At 42.1% G+C, this 24,724-nt stretch overlaps 1 protein-coding gene across 2 annotated transcripts; it reads right to left on the bottom strand.

Moving 5' to 3' along the window:
* Positions 1-286: 286 nt before the first annotated feature.
* Positions 287-23,019, bottom strand: pkn2a (protein kinase N2a). 2 transcript variants are annotated; one of them, XM_063462886.1, is made up of 23 exons: positions 22,755-23,019; positions 16,518-16,682; positions 16,206-16,341; positions 12,311-12,465; positions 8,823-8,952; positions 8,551-8,696; positions 8,186-8,393; positions 7,526-7,711; positions 7,217-7,326; positions 6,949-7,092; positions 5,807-5,882; positions 5,435-5,591; positions 4,937-5,063; positions 4,410-4,546; positions 3,961-4,036; positions 3,673-3,764; positions 3,404-3,580; positions 3,252-3,314; positions 3,090-3,166; positions 2,761-2,903; positions 2,550-2,657; positions 2,388-2,468; positions 287-2,299 (listed from the first exon to the last, which is right to left on the bottom strand). In XM_063462886.1, exons 1-23 carry the CDS (start codon positions 22,773-22,775, stop codon positions 2,096-2,098), a joined length of 2,919 nt encoding a protein of 972 aa, XP_063318956.1. In that variant the 5' UTR covers positions 22,776-23,019; the 3' UTR covers positions 287-2,095. The 2 variants fall into 2 exon arrangements, with proteins under 2 accessions (XP_063318956.1, XP_063318955.1); XM_063462885.1 differs by lacking the exon at positions 22,755-23,019 and adding an exon at positions 19,053-19,380.
* Positions 23,020-24,724: the final 1,705 nt, after the last annotated feature.

The following is a 24,724-nucleotide window of genomic DNA, read 5'->3' as shown; positions in this document are numbered from 1 at the left end:
CAGTATTTCATTTGAGTGTATATACAGTACAATGTATATATGTCCAAGTGGGAAGTGTAACTGATACTTGCAATTTTAGGCTGATTTCATACTGTACACGAAAAAAATTGTTTTTTTGTAGGAAATTACCAGTTTCTATTTTGTTAGTGTTTGAATTGTTCTGGGTAATTTAAATAAAAATAAAATTTCTCTTTAAACCAGGTCAGTGTTTGGATAAACCTAAACTTTCTGTGTATGTGGAGATGACCTCAAACTTCCAGAGGTGATGGAAAACCCAGAAACAAAGTCACTGTTACAAATGTTTAATTTGTGCATTCACGATGGGCAACAAACAATGACTGCAACAATGCCTTTGATTTTCTTTGTTTTTTTACACCGGAGGATGAAGAGCAACTGCTGTGAGTACTTGGTGTACCATCCATAAAGTTCATCTGTTCTGGCAACAACATGCACAAGCAAAAGAATAAAAAAAACAACAAACACTTTGTACAATCTATTTTCATTAAGAAATGTTGATAATTAAAAACTATTGATAAAATTAGTGCTTTCAGCTTAATTGTGTACATACAGTATGTATATATATATATATTTATATAAAATATACCCTGCCCTCCCCCTGTAGTGATTCATAAACAGGTCTGCAACATTTGAGTCAGTTTATACAGAACAGCCACACCGACAGAGTGCCGTGCCCCCTATGTCAGCTACAACATGTAACCTGAACAACAGGAAGCTTTCAAATGGCTTCTGGATGGAGACCTGAAGTTACTATGAGCTTTGTAGCCTCTCATTTCCAAAGCAACAGCTGAGGACACAGACTTCTGCAGAAAACCACCTCATTAAATCTGCCTTTATGTAAACTTTCAGTGTGTCAGATTGTTTAAACTACAGAGAGCCGTTCCTCTGCTACTCCCGAGGAGGACAGGATGAGTTTGGTTTCGGTAGCTGTAACTGGGCGAGACGCTTTAGTGTCTTTACTGAGGTAAGAGAAAAAAAAAGTCAAGTCCAACACACATGGTTGTTCTGTAAGGACATGAAGGAATCAAAGAGCAAAAACAGAGGTCATATAATGTTATGGTTTGATCATGATGCTCGACTGGATACTGTATCAACTCCACAGCTGGTCACTAAAAGCAGCGAGGCCACTAGAGGGCACCAGACAGAAGATAATTTTAGTGTTTTTCATCATTTTTTTCCCCAGCCAAAGGGCATTTTAATGAACTCGGCTCAAAATAAACAGTAATTCATTTACCAGTTTGGGCGGTGTGTAAGACATGGAAGCTTCAGGTGGACACGCTGGGAGGAAAAGGAGGTAAACTGGACCGCTAGACCCAAAAGAATATGTAGTGAATACTCTTACTCGTTTTCAAGTCAAGAAGCAGTAGTAGTAGTAGTCCTCAAGATGTTTTGTTGTTGTTGACTATTCAGTGACGATGCTTTAAGCACTTCAAATTCAATGAGCGCCACTTTCAGATGCGATTGCTGCAGAACTTTACAGTGAGATAAGGTACGGCGAGGGCTTCGAGACTAACGAAAAAAAACAAAACAAAACAAAACAATAAAATATACGACTGAATATAATCTGTACAGATCAAAAAAATTGAAAACAGTGACTCTAAATAGCATGACTGTGATGTTGCCGTTTTCTCAGAGTTCATGTGGAAAACATTCTCAGTGGTCAGACAACGGACACGATGGCAGTCTGTACAGGAGGACATCCCTCCTGCTTCACTCTCCAACAACAGAATTCATTCTTTTTTCCCCTCTCCTTAAAAAAAGGAAGAAAAAAAAAAAGTTCTTCATGTGGATATATATATATATAAAAAAAAAGAAGAAGTAGTAAGTGTGTGTCCTCAGGAGGCATCTGGACTTTCTTCTCAATGGCACACAGTTCTGCCCGAAAGCTCCTCCCCAAACATGAGGGGCAGGGAAGAGTTTGTCTGTTCTTGTTTAAGGATTTAAAAAACAAAAAAAATGGGATCTACAGTCATTGCTGTGCTTGCTGGTTCACAGTGTGTGTGTGTGTGTGTGTGTGTGTGTGTGTGTGTGTGTGTGTGCGCGCGCGCGCGTGTGTGTGAGAGGGATTCAGGCGAAGCTAACACCAGTCAGCGATGTAATCAAAGTCAGAGAACAGGTTCTGCTCCTCGGAGTTCAGCACTCGGGGTTCCCTGGGCGGGGTTAAGATTGGAGCCTCTGAGGTAAATTCATCGTCGAAGTTGCTGACGTCACTGGAGCCCAGGATGGTCGGGACGAACGGCGGCTTCACCTTCTTGGCCAAAAGTGCGGTCCAATCGATGGTCTATCAATAAAGACAGAAAGAGCGAGTGGGTAACAACAGCGTTCTTTTCTTTGATTACCACAGTGATAACTTTCTCCTTGCCTCTTACCCTGAAGAAGAGATGTTTCTTAACCTCCTCTGCATCCTTTTCTCCTGCTCCCAGCCGTCTTTCTGGGCTCCTCCTCAAAAGCTGAGCACAAAGACAAAAAAATATAATGTTAAAGTTTACACCGAGGAGCACGAAGAGACCATTTCTTGTCTGTCTACACACCCTCCTCATGATGGAGATGGCCTCAGTTGAGAGGAACCGTGGATAGCGGACTTCATCGTTGACAATACTGTCAAATACCTCCTCTTCATCGTCGCCGGGGAAGGGTGACTGAAAGAGAGATGTGCCAAGGAGAAAAAAAAAAGCTGATGTAAGGAACATATTCAAGAAATAAATGATTGATTCTTGACATCTTGACGAAACACATGCTCACCTCTCCAACCAGCATCTCAAAGATGAGGACGCCCAGGCCCCACCAGTCCACGGCGCGGGTGTACGACGTTTCAGTTAAAACCTCCGGAGCTAAAAACTCTGGTGTGCCACAAAACGTGCTGGTGCGATCCCTGAAACCCATTCCTGAAGGCAGCACAGAGCACGTCCATCACTCCAAAACAAATCTACATGTGTACCTCCAACAACTGATGGAGCAAGTTCATAACTCTGCTTCTCTGAAGATCTTACAGCACAGGAGTAAACAATCTACCACAGGGTTATGCTTTCAATAACTCTCAAAGTTTCAATTTGACATCATCATCCATTTACCTTCTTTGCAAAGCCCAAAGTCAGCAATCTTTACATAGCCCTCTGTATCCAGGAGCAGGTTATCTAGCTTCAAATCTCTGAAAATTGCAACGAGAGCAAAAATAACTTTCGAGACCCTGACGCTTTGAATTGAAGTATTACTTTAAATTTCTCAGGCCTTACCTGTACACAATCTTATGGTCATGTAAAAACTGTAATCCCAAAACAACACAGGCTGCATAAAACCTGCAAAAAGGTACAAAAACACAGGAGATTTAGACGACGTGCCTCTGTGAGAGTTTGTGGTCCTGCCCACATGTTAACAAGACACTCACACAGCCCTGGGCTCAGAGAAAACATCAGCGTGGATGTGCATCATCAGGTCGCCTCCAGCCGCGTACTCCATCACAAAGCAAACGTGCTCCTGCGTCTGGAAACACGCAAACAGGTTGACCAGGAACGGGTGACGGACGCTGTTCACCGTTTCAAAGATCCTCTTCTCGCACATCAGACTGGCAAAGAGAGGAGGAAGCTGAGTCACCACATCACACCGAAGTGACCTGACAGTGGGGGGTTTTTTTGTGAGAGAGCTTTAAGTGAGTACCTGTCGACCTCATCGCGAGCCACAATGTCTCCTTTCTTTAGAGCTTTGATGGCAAACATCTCTCCAGTGCTTTTGTATTCTGCTAAAAGCACCTGTGGAGGAGATGAACACTTCAGTTTTTTGCCTGCTTGATTTGGCTACTAAAAGTTATTCAGTCCACAGAAAATTTATTGCAAACATTTTTTTTTTTTTAAAAATTGACTAAACATATTCTTAATATAGTATAAATGTCAAGAATAATAAGCCAGTAATGAAGATAATCATCAGCAGCATTTTTATTCAAAGTACCTTTCCAAAGTGACCACGTCCAAGGACTGCCACGCATTTAAAGTCTTGGAGACTAAATTGGAACGGCTCTTCTTCCCTAGAAGGAGACCAGTGCATACATCAGTGTACTCACTCCATTTCAGTGTAAACCAACCTGCATGAAACTTTAAAGTTACAGGAAAACAAAACGAAACAAGGAAAGAGACACCAGCATGAAAATTCAGTGACATGGAGCCAAAGCCAGGGGGCAGTGTTTAACCCAGTGTAATTTGTTTTGAGCACTAATATTATGTTACAGTATATATATATATAAAATTTTATTTATTTTTTTCCTGTGTGGCTTCAGTCAGAAAATAATCTGAAATGAACAAAACTGACTGGTTTCCTTCAAATAAAAAAACAAAACAAAAACAGTCATCAATTCAAAGCTTTAAAGTAGCATATACATGGCAAGCAGTGACCCTCCTTACCTTATCTCTGTGTCTTTCTGAATGGCTGTAAGCTCCAGGTCAGGATGCTGGAACTCATGGTGCACCACTCCATCCATATCTGGCTTCATCACCGTGCTGATTCTCTTGTTGAGGAAGTCAAATGAGGCGAGTGCATCCTGCGGAGCGGAAACACAGGAGAACAGAAGGACAGAAAGAGACACACAGGGTAAATATGAAAACAGTGCTGGTCACCTATTTGTTGTGACTTTAAATTCAGTCTTTAGTGTTTCTCTGTAGATGAAAACTAACGTTGGAGAAACAAAGGTTTTCTATCAAAGAATCTAACTAACAAAACATAATTCAAAAATCATTTCTCTCAGTGCGTAACATAATCTAATATTTCTTTCAACAACACACTTCCTTCCAGCTGACAGGAATGAGGCCCAGCATGGTGGACTTTTACCCACAGGAGATTCTCAGAGAGCTCAGCATGACTGCATCTGTGATTGTATCAGCTCGCATGCGTCTTATCACCACTTCTTGTAATTCCTTAAACAAAACCATACCTGTACTTCCTCCTTTTCAGAAACGCTGTGATGCACTTGTGGTTCTCGGATGTCATCGGGTATGGAGTAACGTTTGGGCCCTGGAGTGGGCTCTTTGTCGAAGTCCAGCTTGGTCACCAGCGGGTCGCTGTGTAAGGGACAGAAGTACAGCAGTGGTGAAAGTTCTTCTTACCGAGCAGCTGTGCCCATAGACACACATGTAAAAATGGCAAACACTACAGCATTAAAAAGCATGTTTACATGTTTTAATGTAATCATCCGACTGATCACATGACCTGTTGGTGTGGTACAGCCTATCTGAGAAGTTCTGGTGAGTAAAAATCTTTGCAATGCAGCCATACACTTTATGGAGCTATGCAGATGCTAAACAAGTTTGCTAGCATTAGTTAATTACTTAGCAGCTTACAAGAAGGCAGAGATCAAAAATAAAATTGCGGATGTCACAGTGGCTATACACATCTTTTATATACAGTCTGTGGTTGCTGTATGGCTGTGTACCTGCTGGGTGTGGGTGAACCAGGCAGGCTGCTGGATCCAGTCTCAGCCGCCTGTGGGCTGAAGGAGTTTGTGCTGACAGTTGGTATGGCTCTTCTTACCAGACGGCCCCAGGTGGCGATGTTGATGTTCATCTGAGGGGCTCGCAGAAAAGTTTTACCTGACAAAGAGTAAAAGGAAAAAATGAATAATGGAAGAAGAGAATCAGGAATATGCAACCAAATAAGTAAGGGATCTGAGGAAATTACATACAGTACTTAGTAAATGTATGAACGCTGGAGAATCATTGAATATATTTAAACACGCAAGCCAACCAAGAATCCATCACTGCTGCCTTAGAAAGAAGAACGTGATGGCTTCACAGCAACGACTCACCTTGCTGTTTGGAGAAAATCTTCTTTTGTCTTTGCAACTTTGGTCGTCTCTCTATGACAGGGTTGAAAAATGTTACCTGAAAACAGAGAAATAAAAAAGTAATTTCACAAAAAAACAAAACAAAACATCTGTTTCCTGTGCATTCTTTACTCCTGTGCAAATACACATCTGTAGTTATGCACAAACATAGGACACGCTGTCGCAAGACTAGAAACTAACACAAAAGTGTGCCAAATCATGCACACCCGTAACACTTTACAGATTTCTGTCAGGATTAGATCACACTGAAAAAGCTCCACATCTAATCTTACATCCAACAGTAAAACCTTCTGATTTTATTTTAAGTTTAACGTTATGCATGAGTAATTTTACACACAACATCTATTAAACTACACTTCTGATGCAGACACTGTTTGAGGCAAGTGACTGTCATTAGTTTGTTTTCATCTGTGAGAGATTATTTAAACCCCGTCTTGCAACAAAAGCTTAACAATCACACTTAGTTTACATCACGTTGTTATTTCAGAACTCAACCTTCAGACTGCTCCAGATATCATTTTATTGGCAGTTTTTTTCTACTCCTGGATCTGTTTGATATCGAGGAGAAGTGCAGAAGCCCCACCCACCTGCTGCTTAAACCTTCTCTTTACAAGGGACAGCCAATCAGAAGAAAGCTGGCTTAAAGGCAGAGAAGCTAAAAACTTGTTGTTTTGGAGCTTGTTTTAGACAGTGGATGACAGTGATGAAAACTGCTCTAATAAAGACGATGAAAAAACAAAAAACATGGAGTTTGACATCTCCATAATACGTTTGAAATATTCTTCTGTGGACAGACTTTACCAAGATTCCAGTCTAGGTCTTCTCAGAGTATTTATTTCTTATAATTTACAATTTTTTTCAAGTTTAAAAATGAGCTTTTATAAGCAAAAAGATCTCCAACTGACACACTTCACCATGTTTCCAATTTTATTTACTATATTATAAGTATGTCTATCCATACATTTCCTACCAGATATTGTTTAATTGTGACCAGTCAAAGCTAATTTACTACTTAAATTACTTTTTTCAATTTTTAGATTACTAAAATATGCCGACAGTTACAACTCCTTTTATGGAATTAAACTGAAATGGTGTTTGTATACCTCAGCAAACAGCATTCCCTGTGGCTCCAGGTACAGACACATTCCATGACGCTGGTTGTCCAGGAAGTCCTCCAGCCGCAGAAACTTGACAGCACAGAGTGAACGCCAGTCCCGCCAGTACACAGCAATCTCCAGCTCCCGGGACTGCAGGAAAGCGCCACAGAGACGCACAGAGAGCAACGCAAAGATGTGAAACTCAGCGTCCGTGCTGTATAAACACAGAGTCAACAGCGCAGGTGTAGTTCAAGGGTGGAAATGTGTGTGTTACCCGGTCCAGCTCCAATGTAAACTTCTGGTCCCATGCCTGATTGCTGACTGGTTTCCAGCTCGTCTGTCCTACCACTGTGTTGTCCAGCTTCAACACTGCACTGATCTCATCTGAGGAAAAAGCACTGAGCTATTAACAAAACCCCAATTCTATCCCAGTTGGTATTGAACAGACAGTTGCCTCACTTCACCTATATTACAGTTTCAGGTGTGATTTGCTCTGGGTCATGCCCACACTTTATGTAAATCAGCACGATATCACAGTTCATCTTTCAGTAAATATTTTGTGTACGAGATCAGATGTACTTACTGGAGAGTTCCTCGCTCTTTGTTAAGTTCCTTGAGCTCACGCCGCGGTTTCGGTTTGCTCGGCTGATGAAGGACGAGCGGGTCTCGCTGGGGCTCCAGCCAGGCAGCGGGACAGATGCAGCTTTGGAACGACCTGGGACATTTTCCAGTAGATCCTGACAGCCCATTAGCCTGACATCTAATGTGCCTGGAGGTGAGCGAGGACAGCACACACATGTTATACAATTGCTCCCGCACAAATTTGTTCCCACTTCAGGTTACTTCAAGTGACACAATGTACTGGTATAATGAGCTAGCCCAGTTAACTATCTGCTCCTAAACTGGACTATAACTTGTGCACCTCCAAATAACTAGGGGGGGAAAACAAAACAAAAAAAAAAACAATCTCCAAAAAAACCAACCAACCAACCAGATCTGATTGGCTAATAATCCATCTTCTTTTTTGATTCAACAGCAAAAAGTACATACTGTATTACAACCAAAAATAAAAACCAGTCCACACAGATCAGCTCAGTATACTTAAAAGTGGATAAAACTTTAAATTAAAGGCTAAAGAAACAAACAAAACAAACAAAAAAAAAAAAACCCCAATAGGCCACCTTAAGAAACTGAGTCATATTTGCACTTTTAGTGATTAGGAACAGCTCAATAGTCCAGTTACCTGTGAGTGCTGCAGGCTTGGTCACGGTGCTGTACTGTGGGAAGATGATACTGGATCTGGGACTGAGGGCTGGTGACGACAGCAGGGACAGCTCTTCTATGATGCTGTTGCTGCGAGGATGGTTTTTAGGCAACTCAGCGAGGCGTTGCTCCAAGGAATATCGCAAAAGGTCGAGCTTTTGACTGGACTCATTGAAACGAGCCTGGGCCTGAAGGAAAGGAAGAGGATAAAGCAGCGAATTAAGACAGATTGAAAGGAAATTATTTTACTACAGCAGTCCAGAGATCCATTTCATCTCAAGTCTAAGATTCCGTGATCTCAAAAGTGATAGATTTTGACTTGTTGTCCAGTTTTACACAGCCTACCTCTGAATGTGCCCTCTTTTCTGTGACTTTTCCAGAGCCCAGAAGTTTCATGACATTCTTGGCTCCCTCGGCTACCGCAGCCTCTATCTTGGCGTGGTGACACAGCTCCTCCACCCGCAGGTCTAAAGGGCTGATGATGGGCTTTTCTGGAGTACAAGGTCACACTTAAATCATTCAATCTGGTGACATCGGATTTATAACCACTGTTTCTGTCTTTCTGTTTTAATCTCCTCAGAAAAAAAAAAAAAGCTCTGAAGGAAGGGAAGGCTCACCCATCACATCATTGTTCTCAAAGCTCAGCTCGCTGGCCTGGCTGGCCTTGAGGATCTGCATCCTGATGAACTCAATCTTCGTCTTGCTGTCCTGAAGCATCTGCTGAGCGGCTGCTAGCAACTTACGATCCTGTGAGTAAAATTGGAAACTAAACCATCACCGCTCATTAGGGAGGTACTTTATCTCTACATACCATTGATGACCAAATCAGAGGATTCAATAACAGTTTGTCTAAATGCACCTAATCCCTCTGCACGTGTTCTGTTTTGTTGCATGTAACACAAAAAGCCCAGACACCCGTTCGTGCCGTTAATTGGACTTGAAGTCTAAATGACAACATGGAAAATCTTATTCACCAAAGAGGAAAAAAAAAAAAAAAGTGTGCACTGCTGTGTTTGCTGAACCTTTCCTACGTGCAAACACACATTGGAGTAAGCAAACTCCACCCCAAATTCCTGTTAAGTTTAAATCCTGGTTGTTGATATCTGCGCTTGCAGGAAAGGCCTCCGTTCAACAGGCACTTCCTCTCTGACATCAGGAGAGGAATAGTTCCAACTGGAAGGTGCCTCCGTCGGTCTGACAGGGAAAGGTCGCTTACACCCGCCCCAGCCAGCCAGACAATGCAAATCAATTTAGAGCTCCCTTTATTGCATTACAGTTTTCAAACTACACTCACCAGAATTTCAAGTGTCTTCCACCTAAACAGTTTTATTAACAATATCCTGCAATAAAAAGCTAAATTATATCATTTCAAAGCAGAAGAGTTTTCGGTTTTTAGTGGGTGGTGATTACATGAGTAAGTCTTGTCTATGTACAGTAAAAGCAAAGGAACTCATTCACAAACAGAACTCACAAACTCAAAGTTAAACCACATGATTCACACACAAATCTGAGATTCCTCAAAATATCCTTAACCTCAGTTTGCTTCATTACAAATGTAGAACTGCCTCAAGCAGAGTATATGAACAAAGACTAAAGCTCTCTTCAATGAAAAAAATAAATAAAAATTGTTTAAGTATTCACACAGTTTATCTAAATGACATTAATCGTGGGGCGATCGTGGCTCAAGAGTTGGGAGTTCGCCTTGTAATCGGAAGGTTGCCGGTTCGAGCCCCAGCTTGGACAGTCTCGGTCGTTGTGTCCTTGGGCAAGACACTTCACCCATTGCCTACTGGTGGTGGTCAGAGGGCCCGGTGGCGCCAGTGTTCGGCAGCCTCGCCTCTGTCAGTGTGCCCCAGGGTAGCTGTGGCTACTATGTAGCTTGCCATCACCAGTGTGTGAATGTGTGTGTGAATGGGTGGATGTCTGGATATGTAAAGCGCTTTGGGGTCCTTAGGGACTAGTAAGGCGCTATATAAATACAGGCCATTTACCATTAATATAACCACACACTGGTTAAAAAGGCAATAACCTATCATCACACTAGATTCCAGCATTTTTGCAGTTATTCCCAGTTATGATTGCAGTGGGCCACTCATCTTGGATGGACAGATCAGGTGGTCCTTGGTCTCCACCTGCTACCGGACACTACAACCTTTATATTTCTAACACACTGTCACTCTGAGAACTCTGCTCTTTCAAGCTTCAAACTCAACACACTTTTGTGTCAATTTCTTCAGCTGTGAATTCTTTTCTTCTTTAGAGTCCAAGCGTCACTCTTACAGCAGTTCCACCACTCTTTGCATGGTACACCTCTAGGCAAACGTGTCTCCTTAGAGAAACCAGGGAGTGGCAGTACGCTAGCGCAGCGCAAACTCTGTCAGGTTAGGATGATTTTGATTCACTTACACACACACACACACACACACACACACACACACACACACACACACACACACACACACACACACACACACACACACACACACACACACACACACACACACACACACACACACACACACACACACGGTGACAAAATGGGTCGGTGTGCATGTTTCATGAAACCAAAGGCACCATGTCTGTTTTTGTTAAGGAAATAAAACCCAAAATAACAAAAAATAAATGTTAGAAATAATGTTATTACAGTGCCGCTAATCTTCCTTCGACTCTGCTTAAAACCTCTTTGGGGTTTGCCAATGATTCCAATTCAGCGTAGTGGAAACCCTGAGTGGAGATGACACCCCAGACTACACCAAACCATCTACTACACACCGGCTTGAATTACTACTGACGGATACAAGGGCCGAGCTGAACACGAGAGGCTCTCGGCTGTTATTACCGGTCTTCGTGACTTAACGCACACCTCCCAACTAAATTATAGTCCTCCCTGACTCTAAGGATTCGAGGACACACAAGGACCAAAAGACCTTTGTGAACAAACAGCGGTGCATATGACACACAGTATGTGTCAGCGCCTTCTCTCCTTTCCTCCTCCCCTACAGTGAAGCTATAAAAGCAAACCTGCCATGCAACAGCCTGGTATTCATAATGGCAACAGGCCAGCCGGCTCCAGTTAACATGCGATTATGCTCACAGCACCTTTCTGCAAAGACTTTACCTTAAGTAGTCTAAGCACTTGTGATTATGAGTCTGGAAACTCTGACAACCTGCGGTACAAAAATTACACTAAGTAGTGTTTTGGAAAAAGGTCAAATCAGATACTCAGATTAACCAGCAAGCCTCATCATTTGTTCATAATGACTTTTAATTAAGCTAGATTTGTACTTGCAGGATCAAGGATTTTTTAATAGTAGTGAGCCCCTCAAGTAAATTCATTCATCACTGTGATGAAGCATGCTAAAGTAAAGGTAAGGCAGACACACTTCGTGCTGTCATTTTCTGAGTAAATACACAATTACATGTAAATATGTGAAAACTCCTAACAGATCAGTGATAATCACAAATTTCACAGGAAAATTGGTCCTATTGTTATCATGGCAGTGAGCCACTTGGTGGTGGGGGGAAAGCAATCTACTGAAATGCTGACAGCTCATAAGAAGACGGCTATAATGCTGAATCTGTACTGTTGCATTTTATTCGTTTTCCAAAGTAGTAACGATATGTCATCTTTTTTAAACCGTAAAGAATCACAATCATTTGCCATCCAAATCACCTGGATTAAGATGACAAAAGCACTCATACTGCAGTTACAGGTGGTGTTTTTGCTTACTTGCTTTCTTTAAGCTGCCAGGAGCAGAACATTTTGTTTTTAGTTGTTGAATTTAAATGAGGTTCAGGCTAAACCCACACAGCTCAAAACAGCACTATGCCGACTGGTTTGAAGCGTGCCCGTTGACTGTATAAACACACAATATGTTTACTTTGAGGTAATAATGTTACAACCCAGCAACATCATAGGCTGTACATAACTGTGGCTAATATTTTGTTTCCAGATCTCAGCATTGTTATTTTTACTGAACAAAGACTAAAACAGAAGAAGCAGTCAGCTATGTAGAAGCGAATCTATTCATTAAATAAACTATCATCAGAATGTGTCCGACGTGAACCAGAGCAAGCCTGAATCTCCGGGTAACCCCTCGCCTACCTTGGAGGACCCGTTGGAGTACATCTGAATCATGTTCTCGGCGCCCTGTTTGACTTTTAGCTCAATGTCAACCTGCCGTTTTAAGGCCGCCAGTCGGTTGCTGCTGGTGCACATTCTTGCTTCGCTGTTAGGGGTACCTGGTGTTAAAGGGCATTCTGGGTAAAGGAAGAGGAAAGAAAAAAAAAAGTTAGCATCTTATGGCCATCTGGAAACAATTGTAGACATTACACCACGCATATTACATTTGGCACAAATATACAGAGGTTACAAATATTAACAGAGCATGTGTGCGCCATTTTTTTATTAAGCTAAACAATCCTGCAGCTCTGCAAACTTCAGTGGACACTTTCCATGCTCAGAAGGGTGTGCTGTTTATGACTTGATGAGGTTTGTTAGCACAATGCTTGACTCAGCACAAAAACTACTACAGAAGTCAACAACATTAGGATTAAGAAATCTATTGTCAGCTAAGCTTTGCGGATTTTTTTAAACAAGTTTTTGCTCAGAACGGAAATCCTTCAAAGGTGAAGCCACAACTATTTAGTCTGAGTTTGGCTTTAATGCTTTGGTATTCAGGAGTTGTAATATGAAAGGCTGTCATTTCTGATCTCAGCTCATTGACTCTCTCCTGAAGTCTGCGCTGTTCCAACAGCACAGGGAAACCCCTGCGGCCATCTCTATTCTACGCAATTAAAAAAAAAAAAAAAAAAAAAAAAAAAAAAAGGAACAACACACAAGTGTGAACATGCAGATGATTGCCAGTACTAGTGCCTATACTGTTTATGCAAAGACAAAGTAAACCCAAAAAAGGTACATGCAGCAGAATATCAACTCTTAAAAATGCTCTGTGTCCAGATCCCATAGGCTACAAAGACTAAACAATAATCTGTCCATAGATCTGTAGGCATTTAATTGTTTTTCCTTTTACACATAAATGCACACAGGCAAACACACACAGATACTTAAACCCACTGTTGTCTACTCTCAGAGATGGACCACAGACCTGGTGGATAGGTTCACTGTTTTGTTGTGTTTTTTGGTCAAGTCTGAACTTGAAAGGTGCAGGTAAAAAAAAACAAAACAAACAAACAAAACAAACAAACAAAAAAAACCCCTCTCCAAGCTGATCATTGCAGCCGAAAGCAGAGCAGAACATTCACTCTCACACTCACACACAAGGGTGAGGTGGGCAAAAAAACCTGCCCGACTTCTCCTGACTTGACTTGCAAGTTGAGTTTCAGAAGCTATGTTTTCATAAAGCTAGTAGTCTTAGAAAAGAGTCAGAGCATTCTTTAAGTGAGCCCACATCTGAGGCATGAACCCTTCCAATCTGTTGCAAGGTCCTTTAACATAGTACTCTTCATAATGTATTTAACCTCTAGCCTTTAAGCTCAGCTCTGTTTTTTAGTGAGTTTTCCAAATCCAAAGACACAAAACATGTCACATGACATAACCAAAGACCAACAGTTCACTGAAGGTGTCAAGACCCAAAATAACCCTGGCAAAGAAACGGCGTTGTACTCTGAGACAAAGCCAGATGCAGATAACAATAACCAGCAGGCAGGTCTGTGATTCATTCAGTCCGAATGCTTCATCAAAACACCCTCTAACGATTCCTTTGAGCACCTGCGGGATACGGGCAAAAAGGAAGTAACTTATTCTTTGAACTAAAAGTCTAAATGATTCATCTAATGAGACTTAATAAGCTGAGAGAGCGCTTCACTGCTGAGTTTTCTGTTAATGTGGAGGAGGGGAGGATGCTAGTCCTTCCAGGGTAACGCTTTGATATGGTGACACACTTGAAGAGGTAGGGCTAGACAAGAAAAACAGAGTATTTGCAGAAAAGCCTGTGGAGCAAGGTGAGAATTTTAGAGGTGCTCGGGGCAAAACTGTCACAGGACATCCATCTAGAAAGACACATGCAGAAGTGCTGCTTGTATCATCTAGTACATGTCTGGGGCTTTCCTCTTTGCTTGGGGGTGCGGTTTGGCTGAGGTCGCATCGAGCCAAGAATTTAAGGACTACAACCCCCGCCTCTTCCAAGAGTGATCCAGTCCCTGCTGGGCCGTAGGACAAGATAGCTGCAGGGCTGATGTCACTGCTGGACAATCGACAAAGGGAACCCTCCCTCAGATTAACCCCATCTGCATCTGATGAGAAGGCAATGAGACATGCTTACACCGTCTAAACTAGTACATCGTGAGTGGGAACCTTAAACCTGTGTGTGATGAGCGGTAGGCAAACAGATTGGGACTTAATAACAGACGATGTTGGGGTTAGCTTTCTTTATGAATGAGATCATATGTGACAGAGGGACCTGACTGGTGTCCCCTGCTGCTCACACAGAGCGCCTGAGTGCGAGTCAGTCCATTTCTGGCCTCCTCAGCTGAGTGGCGGAGAATAACCAGAGCCCCCTCAACTTTCTCCTGGAACAGAAACACATTCTGGGCTGCTCGGAGAGACAGAGCAACTCCTTCCTGCTAATTCAGGAAACAAGAGCTGAACATATTTCAAGAAGCTGTCTCATGTCTAAGGAGCTGAACTGCGCTCAGTCCCTCTTGGCCGTTTTTGCGATGGCCAGCGACATTCCACTGGCCTCGCGTCACTTAAAAAGAAAGCCCTTGTTCACCAGATAGGTCGCAGAGTCAGGCTAAATTTATTTTCACTTAAGATAACCATTTACCAAGACAACTTCCCTTCCCTCCTCCAGCAAACAAATACACACACTCACACATCCCTCCTCATCAACTTCCTATTGTCAAATGAGCCGGGACAACGTGACGGCGACAGGCAGACAAATACCATTCCTTCTCTTCCTGAATTTGCCACCAACAGCTACCCTAAAAGGCAGCTACTGTGACAAAAAGCGCACTGAATGCACAGATGCTGCTGTGGTCCACTCTCTCCAAATTCCACTGTTGTCAACAAATGCAAAGGAGCAGGCTTTCAACAGCCTCGGAGAGGAACAATCGACAGCTCATTGTAACTGCCACGGGAATGTGGAATGCAACAATGTCAGCCTCTGGAGAGTGAGTCACCTCCAAACACTGAATGTGCTCTGTGTGTGTTTACATAGGTGCTCGTCTGACACAACAGAGACAAAATTATTTGGTGCTGTGCATTTCCAGCTAAACCATAAGACTGCTACACATACATTAACTGGAAGAGTGGTCTGTTGCCTTATGTGACCTGGATAAACTCATAGCTGAGAATGAATTTAGCTTTAAAAAACACTGGCTGCAAACACGAATGCCAGCGTACGATTATGACTGCAAACAAGACGACAATAAATGTGAACACATTAAGATATAAAGAAACAGAGCTTCATAATAAGACTTTAATATAGAAAAAGACCATGACTCCTGGACTGTGCTGTCATTTGCAACAAGCCAATTAGGACTGGAGCTACAGTTTACTTTCATCAGTGCTTCATCTGTTAATTATTCAGCAAGTTTTCGGTCATATAAGACAATTAAACAAACACTGTGTGTATATGAAAAACTGTATGTGAAGCTTAAAGTAAACTTAACGTCAGGTATTTGATTTTAAAAAGACGCTGTCCATCTGATGGTGGTGAGACATGGGTGTATTGATTTGGTTACAGTTTTTACCAAAGCTTAAATGAGAGTTTCGGCCCTGTAAACCTGATGTAGGCAGCTTTTGTAATTATGAAGTTATGACAGACTTCCAGGACTTTTAACATGGAAAATATTCATTGTATGAAGGCTAACCTTTGCATGGCATTATTACATTTACTTAAGTGGCTGTACAAAAACTTAGGTGGGAACATTATTTTTCTGATGGTTAATTATTTGACTACTTATATTAAGCCCTTCCTACTTTGGTACCATCTGCTGAATCTGACCCTGCCCTCCTTTAGTACTTGTGTAATTACCTAGCACTTCTTCGGGGTCTTTTACCACAATGTGGGCGTTAAGTTCTTGTAGCTCCTGATGAAGCTCCTCGACCTTCTTGTTAGATTTTTTCAGCATGTTGTCAACGTAAGCCAGGCTCTTTTTATCTGTGGTGACCTGAGAGGCGGAAAAATGAGAGGAGACCACCTTAAAGCCTTGAAAAGCATCTCCATTAACTTAATCATAAATGTGATGTTATTAGACATGGGAGAGATAGAGAAAACTGCATAATATATTTAGATTTAGACATTTTGAGGGAAACAGAGGATACTATACTATATCTGTGACATTACCTTTCGCAGGTTCTCTGCACCCTCTTTGATCTTTAGTTCCTTACGGATCTCACGGCGGATCTGCTCCTTGATCTCATCCAGCTTTTGTTGGACCATGGTGTCCGACAGGTCCAGGTTGTGTCCCAGACCGAGGCGCTCTGCCACCTGTTGGCCCCGGGCATCCCCCTGGAGGAGGAGGAGGAGGAAGAGGAACAAAAAAGAGAGCAGATAAGGAGAAGATGTGGAATGTAATTAAGAGTAGTTCAGCAAGGGGAGAGAAGAAGAAGGGAAACGGGATGGTAGGGGAAAAAAAAGAGGAGGAAAGGACAAGCAGAGGTCAGTACTGTGCACACTGGCATTTTAAACTAGCATTTAATCAACAGGTCTTATCAAAGTTAAACTATGAAGGAGAGAACAAAACTGCACTGCATTAAAGTGCAGAATTGCAAAACAGCTGAAGCTGTTGCTTCATAACATGCATGCATTTCCATCTCGTCATGAGCTGGTGCTCATGACAAGACGGAAACACAAAGGAGGAGCTAAAAACAGTTTCGTCCCAGCAGTTAGAGTTTCTCACAATCACAAGCAAAGTTCAGGTGAAATCTGAAGCCCTGAATGGAAATATTCACTAAATCCGAATTATTCCTGGTCCTTGTGTGGTGACTACACATGTAAGCATGACTGATGAGCAGACAGAAGGGATTTGTATTTTATTTTAAATACAAATAGCCAACAAACACCTAGTAGATTTAATGCATAGGAAGATCATGGTAATGCACCTTAATGTTGGTCAGCAAACAGCATTTAACAGCAAAAGCAGAAGAACTGTCCCCCTCAGAGTGATGAAATGTTTGAGACGTGCTGAGATTAGATGGTACTGTACAAACAAGAGAAACACGCACAGCCAGAGAGAATCTTTCAAAAGCTCTTGGAATTCTTTTTAATAATAAACGAAAATCAGGTCCAGTAGGAAATGCACCAGGTAAAGCCAGCAGGTCACATGACACAACTATGTACAGTCAGAGGTCTGCGTGTTTTTCCTGTTATTTTTGGCTGTTTGATGAAAGATAATACATCTTATGCTTGACACCCCACTTCAAATGTTTTCTTCTTTTAATTTTAGGATTTGTCTTTTTTTTTTTGTCAACTTCATGATTTTGTAGCTAGATATAGCAATCATTCATAGCCTTTAATGCACACATCAACAAATAAAGATCCTTGAAAAGAACTGGAAGAAGTCCACTTGCAGAGTGAAGCATATTTCACCCTTCACCTCTGTTCAGCGAGAAAGCACACGAGCCAGTTTCTTTTTCTTTAACTGACTATTTCAGTCAGACATCACAGCACAGGCGTAGACAATATTACAATTATGCAATCCTCCTGTTTGCTGTGAAGCTTTTAATATTTATTGATTACCAACAAAGCTCTGGAGCCCAAAGAGGCGTTTTCCTGGACACATAAATTTATATGATCTCATCACCAAGAGATTGCCAGTCTTTTCTATATTAGACCTACTCTCAACTGCCCTCTTACTCACAAGAGGCCGCCGCAGCGAGTAGCCCCGCATGTTTGATTTGACAAGTTTTTATACCAGATGCCTTTCCTGAAGCAACTCCATAGGGATGTGTGTGTTTTCCCAGGATGGAGCTGGGGATCTTTTGCTTGTGTGATACAGAAACCACAATACTGATCCCCCAAACACTAAAGGGTCCCCCCCCCCTCCACATTATAAAATTACTATGTGAAATGAACATGTCGCATCAACTGCACTGAAAATATCCATTAACAAAACACGGGGTTCAGAAATTCGGCGCAGGCAGCCCATTCACGGTGTTCTGGCATCACTCCAGCATAGTGGTGTGTTTTGAACTTGAGCTAGCCGCTGTGCGTGTTGTTTTCCCTGCTGCTGTCAGTCACCAATGACCTGCATCCTTAAAACCATCACCTTAACTAAAGAGGGATTAGAAGTCGCTTCCTGAACACTTCCACTCTAGAAGGTCATAGTACAGCATAATGATCCACTAGTATGTGAACATCTAAGGTCTGATTATCAGCATATTACATTTTATTATAAAGTCATTCAAGCAAAAGTTATTTGGCTTGAAAAATATCTCCTGATTTTAAATATGAAGCTGTCAGCATGACCTTTTAATTGTGCTCCATGGCAACAATGAACGACCGGCATTTCATTTTAACCATTAATTAAAGCAGCCAAATTGCAATAAACAAAATATTAGCCAGGCCTTTGCTTTATTATTCCAAGAATGATTTTTTTGGGGGGAAAATGATAAAATAATAATAAACAACAGATTCAACATGAGATAAACTCACTGCCTCGTCCTGAAAGCCCCTGGGCTGTAAGCAGAAGGACATTAACTTACTCTATTCAAGAAAACAAAGAATGATTTGTTAAAATCTTTGTTGCTTTCAACCCATCAGTAGGAAATTTGCACCCTCATAACTGTAGTTAGGTTTAATCAGAAATCTTCAGTTTCAAGGTTTACTACTCTTTAAACTTGCTAATGAGAGGATGCTGAAAGGATCATTCTGTCTTACCACAACTTCATCGGTTTCAGCCAATTCCATCTCTAGATCCATTGAACAAACCGGTCCACGCACGTTCTGCTGACCAGCCACGATCATCTCATCAACTCCAGTGGATTTCTGTTGTCTAATAAAGCTAATAGTATCCTCTCCCACGGAGGTGAGACGAGCGTAACCAACCGAGGCTCTGCCCAAAGCCACAATCATTCACTCCACTACGATCCGATTTTCTCCAGCTTTTTTCCTTCCCTTCTTCACACTTTCTTTCTCTTACAGACTATTGACATCAGCAGAGAAGATAAACCGTCTGAGCAGCGATGGCCAAATCCCTCTTAGCTTCTCACTCTGTGAGGTCAGAGCAGCCCAGAATGGGACCTAATCTGACTCCATGCAGAGGGCTGTGGCTAAAATTAACCCATGTTAAAAAAAACAACGCTGGCTGTCTATGGCAGACCAGAAAGCAGTGTGTCTGCCATAGACAGCCAATGTATGTGTGTGTGTGTGTGTGTGTGTGTGTGTCGTGATGGTGGAGAAAGAAATTCTCAAACAAGACTGTGGTATATTGTCCTTTATCCAAGCTGCATTTCTGGTTTTCCACCTCTCTTCACAGTTACTTCCTTTCCAAGGATTGAACCCCTGTTTCACATTAAAAGCTATTTCTAGGACCATCACCATGTACCTGAATTGATCATTACACAAGGTACATCAGGAGCTAACCACATGTGGTTACCTGGACCAAACCCTGAATCAAGTCCCTGGCATGTGACTGACAGATTAATATTAAAAAAAATGCATCACGACTGGTAAGATGAGGGCTTTCCATCAGCTTATTCCTTCCCTTCCCCCATCCTGGCCTCTATTCTATAAGTACTGTCTTTAGAGGAAACTATAGTTTGCACATATCCTGGTCGACTCATAGGTAAAATGGAGGTCACAGCTGGGAGGGGGGCGGGGGAGTCCTCTTCTTAAGCTGGCTGCTCTGCAAAACTTGTTTGCACTGTAGCTGCATCTGCCCAATGCGGAATGACGATAGCAGGAGGACACCAGAAGAGGCCTATTTTACTGTACAACAATGCAAGGAAATCCATGAAAGGCCAATCAGATAAGGCAGAAATTAATCAGCTAGAAGACCCCGCGGGGCCTGTGTTTTAATTTTGAGATCAAATAAAAGAAAAAGACCAAGCTCTCCTCTCACTGCAATACCTCACTGACTTGCTCCTTTACCTGTAACTGCTCTTATCATCTCTTGACGCTAGAACGTATCACCCCGTAAGGGGGAGTGACATCATACTGGGAACTCGAGACTTACTAGGTTCAAAGACGAGCGGCGCAGGAATTGTAAGCAAATGTCTCCACTCACGCTACAATACATACAGTTTATGATGAATGGAGGGAACTTGCCAGTGTGGCTCTGCTGGCTGCACTGTGAAACATCCAAGGCTTCACAACAAATGTAAACAGTACCGAAAACCTTGTGGATACATATTTTGGTTGATGTTACAAAAACAGTCCTGCTGGGAACCACTTAATGCGTGTCTAAGGAAAAGCACACAAAAAAGGTGCCATATTCTTAAATGAGTAGGGCAAAGATTACCTACAAATGTTGACCTTTGTTAATGAGCTCCTTTAGAGCTCCGGGACATGAAAGGCAACTGAGGTAAAAGCAAACATTTGGTCTGAACCTCAGGTAGAAGTAGAAGTCTAACAACAAGAGCTCCACTCACACAAAAGGACAATGCAAAGGTTGAGCCCGCTATCGAAGTCTGTGCTAAAAAAGCCAAGCCCTTGCCATTTCTGTGCGAGGCCTAATCGCGGCCTACAACCCGACACCCGGTCTATCTTACCCCCACAGCTGGCTGCAGAGCACTGGCCACAGCCCTGTACTATGAGCTGCCGCCAAAAATAGCAACACAAGCTAATAAAGATAGCTCTTACAAGTGCAACCTTCATGCAAGCAGTCTACATATCCCACGGCAAGTCAAACAGGAGGGAACGCCTCACATGTCACGTCACAGCAGCTAAAGGTCATTTCTGAGCTCCTCAGGCAGTAGGTGTCCAAAAAACCTGAATGAGAGGTAAACCACTTTCCTGCACCTGTCACCCTGCTGAGTGCATGTGGTTCGACTCCAAATTTCCAGAAGCAGGTGTTTAAATTTAGCAGAATGCCAAAGATAAAATTAAAAACTACATGTAGCTTTTAACAGGATAAAGACCCCAGCACCGGAGACACCAACATGTCCTACTGTTATTTAGTCATACACACAAATTTGACACTGCCTGCCTGTTACATTATGCTGACTGTTGTTTTTATCATTCATCATCACCCACACACGACCATAAATGTGCAGTGTCAGATTTCACTCCAGATTATATTGCTAACCTTTGAGAAAGTAAAAGTAAATCTTTTTATAATTTAACCGGTGTAACGGTTCTGAAACAGAGACCGAAATTATGTCCACGATTCTCTTACTGTGATGGAGTTGTTAAAAGTCTGGTTGAAGTATTAATACATCATCTAGTTTTAGTCGTTACGGTGAAGGTTTTGCTTTTTGTTATTCGTTAGCTCTAAAGAAAAACAAAAGGTACAAACCAAATTACGGTTACACACAAATCAACCAGTCCTCAAAGTAAGATTAGTCTGTGAGCTTAATCTAACTTACATACATGTCTGTCCTTACACAACATGTACAGCATTCAAACATGGCTGCTCCCAGGCAATCCTGTTTAAATATAATAAGTATAAACAAGTATAGATTCTGTGTTGTATAATCTACCTAGATCATGTGTCATGTATAATTTAAGATGCACAAATTAAACACCTCATCAGTCTGAGTCATCCATACATGACAAATACAGCATTAGGTTCCCGCACCTGTGGAGGTGAGGCACCTTTCAAGTTGAACACGAGTTTTGGAGGGCACGCATAAAGTAGTGCCATCGGACAACGAGCTGTATGGATGAGCTGTTGCACAACTCAACAGTGTTTCTGATATAAAGATGCAATTGGAGGAAAGGGGGGGGGGGGATGACGTCACTCGAGTGAAACTGTATTAATCAGTGAGTCATAACTGTTCACACCGAACAAAAAAAGGAGAGCGTAACACTGACTTCCAGCCTCTCTTTTAAAAACAGAAACTAGCATTACTGTTGCAGCTGGCACTAAGCTGGCTGCTGTGGTGTCGCTGGTTATACGTTCAACCAGTTTATAACGAGCTTGGAATAGAAAACTCAAAGCATTTTCTTTACAAAGACGACATTTTTTCTTTTGTTTTGTCTAGTTTTACCACATTTTCTGCACACTGCCAGTATCTAAACACACGGCGGCAACGTTTATTTTCCCAAAAAAGTAACGCAGGTTAACTTTAACGTTAGACCTGTACGTTTACGTTAAACAGCCACTATTTAAGAGCTTTTACGGTTACGCAAACGCTAAACCTCGTTTACTACAACAGGGTCCGTTACATTAAATAACACGGCGGTTTTCGCACAAAATTCCCGGTTTGAAAGTTAGTTTGGACAATTGTGTGCCAGGCCTCAATCCATGGATAATTCCCAGACAGCCTTCTGGGACCTAGCAGAGGCCCTGCAGTCCTCTAACACACGGCTAACTCACAGCAAGCCTCGTTTTAAAGCGTTTTAATTGTTAGCTAACTTCTAACTGCACCTCTGGAGCAAGTTTGCGCACTTTTCGCAACAGTTGTCAACTTTTCCTACCTGCACGGAGTCGGCGGCCATCTTGGTTTTCGCCTTTGAATCAAATCCTACAGGGAGAGCGGAGGGAGGGGTGGTGTGACTCCAAAAACAAGCCTTGTTTTAAGTTTCCCTCTCTGGCGACAAAAAAACTTCACTATTTTGACCAAACCATCGGTCATCTCGGGTACACGGAGTTTCCCATGCCGTCTTCACACTTCTCTGACGCGCTCGCACCGTCCTAGCGGAGTCCAGGAGGGTGGACTGGCGCTCATAAATAAAAAGCTGAAGCATAAATCTGTCCCAGTGCAGCTGGAGAAAGAGGCGGTGGTTATAATAGAAGAGTCCGCCCAGAGGAGCTGCAACACTGCCGGGACAGCTACTACACACATGTGATCAGAAACTTCACAAAGGCTGGCCTTACCTCAGGCTAACATCCCCAAATCTTCCCCAAACACAAATAAAGAAATTAAATCAAAGCTTACATATGTGAAGCAGCTGTATTAGACATTAAAGGTGGAGGAGTAACACCAGTCAATTTAAATAAAATGCTTTTACAAGTAAAAGTCCTGCAACTATTTATATTTATTCAAAGTTGAGAAGGTAAGTGAAAGTAAAATTTAAAAAAAAGATAACATTTAAAATTTAACCCTAACCTCACTGGCCACTCTAATAGGTACAACTGTTCAACTGCTTTTAATCTAATCAGATAATCACATTTAGGCATGTAGATGAAGTCATCACAGCCTGCTAAAGTTTAAACCCAGTATCAGAGTGGGGAACAAAGGTGATGTGCGTGACTTTGAAACATGCAAATCTGTCGATCTGCTGGGATTTTCCCACACAACCATATACAAAATGGTCTTAAAAATAGAAAATATACAGTGACGGTCAGTTCTTTGGCTGAAAATTCCCTTTTGATAACAAATAATCACTCATTACAACCAAGGTATGCAGAAGAGCATCTGTGAATGCACAACGCATCCAATGTTGAAGCACAAGGCAACAAAAGATCACACCAGATGGCACTCCTGTCAGCTAAGTTCATAACATTGAGGCTACAGGTCACATGAGCTCATCACAATTGGTAAGTAGAAGACTTGAAAAACATTCCCTGATCTGATGAGTCTTGATTTGTGCTGCGATATTTGGATGATAGCGTCACAATATGGTGTAAACTGCATGAAAGCATGGCCTTATACCACTGGCTTAGGCTACTTGTGGTGATGTAACAGTGTGGTGGATATCTTTTTGCATAGCAGCTGATCGTTTAAACATCACAGCCTACCTGAGTATTGTTGCTAACCATGTCCAAGGATAAAAATAACACAAAAACATATGTCAAATGTTAAAATCGTATTTTATAAAAAAAAATGATATGCTCATTTTGAATTTGATGCCAACATGTTTTTCACAAGGGGCTCCTTTCCCACTGTGCTTCCACTTCTTTTAAACCAGGGGTGCCCAATCCCAGTCCTCGAGAGCTACCGTCCTGCAGCTTTTAGATGGATCCTTGTTCCGACACACCTGAATCAAATGAATGGCTTGTTATCAGGCATTTGCCAAACTTGATGGCATGCTGAAGAGGCAATCAAACCATTTGATTCAGCTGTGTTGGAGTAGGGCTGCATCTAAAAGCTGCAGGACAGTAGCTCTCGAGGACTGGGATTGGGCACCCCTGTTTTAAACAGTACTCTATTGCTGTGGTTTTGAAGTGAGATCAGTGGCTGATATGTCGCACCTCAGTGAGAAGACTTACTGCAGCATTACATAACCCACAGAGGCACACTCTTCATCACCAGCCATATGTCCCAGAGACCGGACTTACTTTTTTCTCTGTACTTATACCCACACTGTCTCATATATTTATTAGTTGTTTTGTTGGTCATAAACTGAGCACTGTCAGGATATTGTACATGAAAAAAGAGACTAAAGACTTTTAAATGTGATGTTCCTGTTTAAATTCCTGGAAAGGTCATTCTCCAAAAGCCCAC

Source organism: Pelmatolapia mariae, linkage group LG18, assembly GCF_036321145.2.
Source record: "Pelmatolapia mariae isolate MD_Pm_ZW linkage group LG18, Pm_UMD_F_2, whole genome shotgun sequence".
NCBI classification, from domain to species: domain Eukaryota; kingdom Metazoa; phylum Chordata; class Actinopteri; order Cichliformes; family Cichlidae; genus Pelmatolapia; species Pelmatolapia mariae.
The sequence above is the reverse complement of the archived record's forward strand: the minus strand, read 5'-3'. Positions and strand labels throughout refer to the sequence as shown.